At 59.4% G+C, this 4,714-nt stretch overlaps 1 protein-coding gene across 1 annotated transcript; it reads left to right on the forward strand.

The window, feature by feature from the left end:
- The first annotated feature begins 210 nt into the window (after positions 1-210).
- On the forward strand, positions 211-4,256 carry MSX1 (msh homeobox 1). Its single transcript, XM_038532111.1, has 2 exons — positions 211-743; positions 3,054-4,256. The coding sequence occupies exons 1-2, from the start codon at positions 275-277 to the stop codon at positions 3,494-3,496; spliced, it is 912 nt and encodes a 303-aa protein (XP_038388039.1). The 5' UTR covers positions 211-274; the 3' UTR covers positions 3,497-4,256.
- Positions 4,257-4,714: the final 458 nt, after the last annotated feature.

Genomic DNA, 4,714 nt, shown 5'->3' on the forward strand with positions numbered 1-4,714 from the left:
TGGCCTCTCCTTATTAACAAGTTCTCTGGGGAGCTGCGGCCCGACCCGGAGCCGGCGAGCGCGCCCGGGAGCTCGGCCTGCGCCGCGGCGCCCGCGGACAACCAGGCCCCGAGCGCCGGAGCGGGCCTTCTGGGGAGGGGCGGGAGGCGCGCGCGCCAGGGCCCGCCCGGCCAGGGCCCCGGGCGCTCCCACCGGCCGGCCGCGCTCCCCGCCCGCCCGAAGCCCATGCCCGGCGGCTGGCCCGTGCTGCGGCTGGAGGGGGGCCCGGCTCTGCATGGCCCCGGCTGCTGACATGACTTCTTTGCCACTCGGTGTCAAAGTGGAGGACTCCGCCTTCGGCAAGCCGGCGGGGGGAGGCGGGGGCCAGGCCCCCAGCGCCACCGCGGCCACGGCGGCCGCCATGGGCGCGGACGAGGAGGGGGCCAAGCCCAAAGTGTCCCCTTCCCTGCTGCCCTTCAGCGTGGAGGCGCTCATGGCCGACCACAGGAAGCCCGGGGCCAAGGAGAGCGCCCTGGTGGCCTCCGAGGGCGCACAGGCGGCGGGCGGGTCCGCGCAGCCCCTGGGCGCCCGGCCCGGCTCTCTGGGAGCCCCGGACGCGCCGTCTTCGCCGCGGCCGCTGGGCCATTTTTCGGTGGGAGGACTTCTCAAGCTGCCAGAGGATGCGTTGGTCAAAGCCGAGAGTCCCGAGAAGCCCGAGAGGACCCCGTGGATGCAGAACCCCCGCTTCTCCCCGCCCCCGGCCAGTAAGTAGCCAGAGCCGGGTCGGCGGGGGAGGGGGCCGGGCGGGGGCGCGGGGCCCGAGGGCGCCAGGCCGCGCGCCGGCGCCTGCTAGTCTCCAGCGGCCGCGTACCTGCCGCTGGGTCCCTGGAGGCCGTGCTGCGGCTCGCTTGGCGGGGAGGCACGGGTCACCCCTCTCCCCTCTCCCCTCTCCCCTCTCCCCTCAGCTAGGGGGACGGAGGCCTGGCTGAAACCCAGCTCTCGGTCCGCTTTCGCGGGCTCCTCGCCTTGGCCCGGAGGGGACGCTGCGGGTGGGAGTCAACTTGGAGGACCAGGTGTCCGGGCACCGTCTCCTTCAGCCCTCATCAAAGGACCCCGGGAGTCCCCACTTCCCCATCTGCCCCTAAGCCCTGTTACTCCGCCGTTATCCCTACGGGTGGGTGCAAGTGGTGCGGACATCTTCCCTGCGCGCAGAGTTTCACTTTCTCGTAGTAGAAGACTGTCCCCCCCTCCCCCCCGCATTCAAGTATCTCTTTGCCCAGAGGTTCTGAACCTCTTGCAAAGTTCCCCCTTCAAGTTTCGGGCAGTTACTTAGTGCTCGCGGGGGCTGGGCCCTTTAGTGGGAGGGGGCGGGGCACCAAGTCAATTAGTGGGAGGCGCCCCCTCCCTGGCGGTGGGGAAGCTCCCAAACCTCGCCGACCGGGCCCCTCACGCGGACTCCAGCAGTCCCAGGCGCGTTCGGGGTCGTTCCAAGGCCTCGCGGTCCCCCGGCTCCTCTTGCCCAGCAAACACGCTCGGAGATATTTCAGGAGCACGGGAAATTCCCAAGTTTTCCTCGTTTCCTCCGATTATTTTGCACGGCATAATAGCAACCCGAATTCAATGGCGTGATGCTGAGGAATGATTTTTATCTGGGGATTAAACGTCTTTGAAAGGCCAGCCCCTCCCTAGGCCTAATGGCTGGAGAAGTGGCCCAGGGCTGTGCTGTCGCTACCGCAGGGAGTGACGTTTCCCTGGGCGCCCGCCCCTCAGGCGGCCGGGCGGAAAGCGGGTTGGGGGCCAACTGCTTCCCGGCTCTGAATGGCCTGGAGCTGGGAAGAAGGGGGATGTTAACTCGAGGTTTCGTTTGACTCATATCCTGGTGGTCTGTGAGCCCAAAGGATCATTAAAACACACACACACACACACACACGAAAAAATGCATGCTTAGGCAAAACCCGCATGGTGAAACATTCTGGACTCGATTTCATATTTCCCAAGGGAGGCTGCTGGGTAGGGAAAGCAGCCTCTCAGGACTTGGGAATTCAGTTAGGGGCTTCCCCAGGACCCCAAAGTCTCTGCGATCCCCGTTGCCCTGGAAATAATTTGTTCTACGTTATATCTGACCATGGCTGCCGGGTGTGGCAGGGGTTGACCGGGCCAGAGGACTCAGTCTCGGACCTGTGGGAGCCTTCTGTCTTGGTGCTCTCGCAACGGCGCATCCCTGAGGTTTATTTTGAAGCCATAAGGAAAAGCCTGGCACCTTTGTCCTCTGCCAATGGAGACACAGGTTGAGCAGAAGTGATCTCAGTCTCCCTCCCACCTACTCCCATTTGTGTGTGACCAGAGGACCAAGGCACTGAGGGTGAGAGGGACCCAAGAGACAACAGACCATCAGAAGTCCCTCCACCCCCACCAGCACTTCATTTATTTGAGATATGGCAGTGGTGCCACCTTCCTGACCCTGACTGCGGATCCTTGCTCTGCCTCTGGGTCCCCTGGGACTGCCCTTAGAACCTTGTAGGAACATGCTGTTCCAAGGGAAAGAGTGGAATTTGGAGATCTGGGTTGGATGCCACGCAACGGCCTAGCCTAGTGCTGAACATTAGATGAGCACAGATAAACGTTGAGCCAACCCACAGTACTGGATTCAGTGATGCTGGGTTGGGTGCAGGGCCTTTCCCCGCAGGTTTCAGCAACCTCATTAACACCTACCGATCCTACACTTACACATACGGCCTCCGACGGAGGAGGGGACCCCCTAAGCTGCCATCTAGCATTAAGGCATCCCACCCCTTCCCAGTTAAGTTTGGGCCCTGAACATGTGCCTGTTTCACCTGGAATCTTTGTATCCTCATTTGCAAGAAGTAGACAGGAACGTCTACCCCGCGGGGTGTGGCAACTGGAGAAAATCTTTTCCAAGTGTCACCTCCCAGCGCCTGGCATCCGAGGTGCTTCACGAAAATGAATGGCCGGTATTGTTATTGACCACTCTTACCTGTGGGCAGATGACACTCCCGCGCCGCTCTCCTAACGCGCTGCCTTTCTCTCGGTGTCCCCCCCCCCCCCCCCCCCAGGGCGGCTGAGCCCCCCGGCCTGCACCCTGCGCAAGCACAAGACCAACCGCAAGCCGAGGACGCCCTTCACCACCGCGCAGCTGCTGGCGCTGGAGCGCAAGTTCCGCCAGAAGCAGTACCTGTCCATCGCCGAGCGCGCCGAGTTCTCCAGCTCGCTCAGCCTCACCGAGACGCAGGTGAAGATCTGGTTCCAGAACCGCCGCGCCAAGGCCAAGAGACTGCAGGAGGCCGAGCTGGAAAAGCTGAAGATGGCTGCCAAGCCCATGCTGCCACCCGCGGCCTTCGGCCTCTCCTTCCCGCTCGGCGGCCCCGCGGCGGTGGCGGCGGCGGCGGGCGCCTCGCTCTACGGTGCCTCCGGCCCCTTCCAGCGCGCCGCGCTGCCGGTGGCACCCGTGGGACTCTACACAGCCCACGTGGGCTACAGCATGTACCACCTGACTTAGAGGGTCCCAGGGCCGCCTACCTGTGGTACCAGCTGATTGCTCCAGCCCCGGGCTCCTGCAAGCCGCAGGAGCCCTTCCCGGCGAGCTCCCCTGGTCGGCAGCGCCCGGCTCCTTCTCCCTGTAACTCCCACGCTGCTCCGGTTTATCCTCGGCTGCTCCCTGCGTTCACTCTCCGTTGTCTGATCCCCTCCCCGAAAAGTGGCTGGAAGGGGCCCTTAACGCTCTTCTAGAAAATAGATCTACCCTTTGTATTACAGATGGAGGGACTGGGGTTAGAGAGGTGTTGACTTCCCAGCGGTCCTCAGCAGAGTCAGTGGTCGGACCAGCGCTAGAGGCTGCATCCTGTCCTGACACCAGGCGGGAGAAGCACTGAAAAACGCATGTTTGAAGATTTTGGAAAATAAGAACAGTTGGAGGAAAAAAAAAAAATAGAGAGAAGAGCATGCCCGGGGAGATGGAAACCCCGGTCCATCCATGGGAAAACTTAAGAGAATTTCAACAGCAAAGCGTCTGCTTTCGGTGGGGGGGAGGGGGGATACACAGATGCGTTGCCAAGGTAGGTTGAAGGGACCTCTCTCACCAGTACCAGAAAAAAATTGTAAAATAAAATTTAAAACTCCTGTTTCTATTTAACAGTACATTTGTGTGACTCTCAAGAATCCCTTTGGAAGGGATTGTGTGTAATATACTGTATATTTGAAATTTTATTATCATTTATATTATAGCTATATTTGTTAAATAAATTAATTTTAAGCTACAAGAAGCGATCTCTTTATTGATTTAGGCTTTTATTTGAATTTTTACTTCTTGCCTTCTGTTCACATATACAATTGCTTTTCAGCATGATGGTAGTTTTACACTTGCACCTTTCAAAGGTGACAACAGGATATTCAGGATATTCGGGGAGGGGGGGTGTCTTTTAGAACACGCAGGACAGATCTGCGTTAGCAAAGTCAAGTGGAGAATTGAAGCAATTACCTGGGATAATTAGGCTCAATTTTCCAATTCACTTTAAGCTGAAATCGACACTTGCTCAGGCGACCCATAACCGACTCTTTCTTTTTTCTTCCCTTTTAACCTGTCTATGAAAACAAAGCGAATCACCCAAATGGTTTGATGACTGCAGACAGCTAATCCAGACAATTCCCACCCCCGCAAACCTGTTTTTCCCACAGGAGGCCAGGTGGGGGGCGGAGGCATTGCTTTGCTTCTCTAAAT

This window comes from Canis lupus, chromosome 3, assembly GCF_011100685.1.
Source record: "Canis lupus familiaris isolate Mischka breed German Shepherd chromosome 3, alternate assembly UU_Cfam_GSD_1.0, whole genome shotgun sequence".
In the NCBI taxonomy this organism is placed as follows: Eukaryota; Metazoa; Chordata; class Mammalia; order Carnivora; family Canidae; genus Canis; species Canis lupus.

Excerpts from the sequence above, each read along its gene's own strand:
- MSX1 (XM_038532111.1), top strand. The coding sequence starts at position 275 with ATGGCCCCGGCTGCTGACATGACTTCTTTGCCACTCGGTGTCAAAGTG. Across the intron at positions 744-3,053 it reads CTTCTCCCCGCCCCCGGCCA|GGCGGCTGAGCCCCCCGGCC; the intron begins GTAAGTAGCCAG and ends CCCCCCCCCCAG.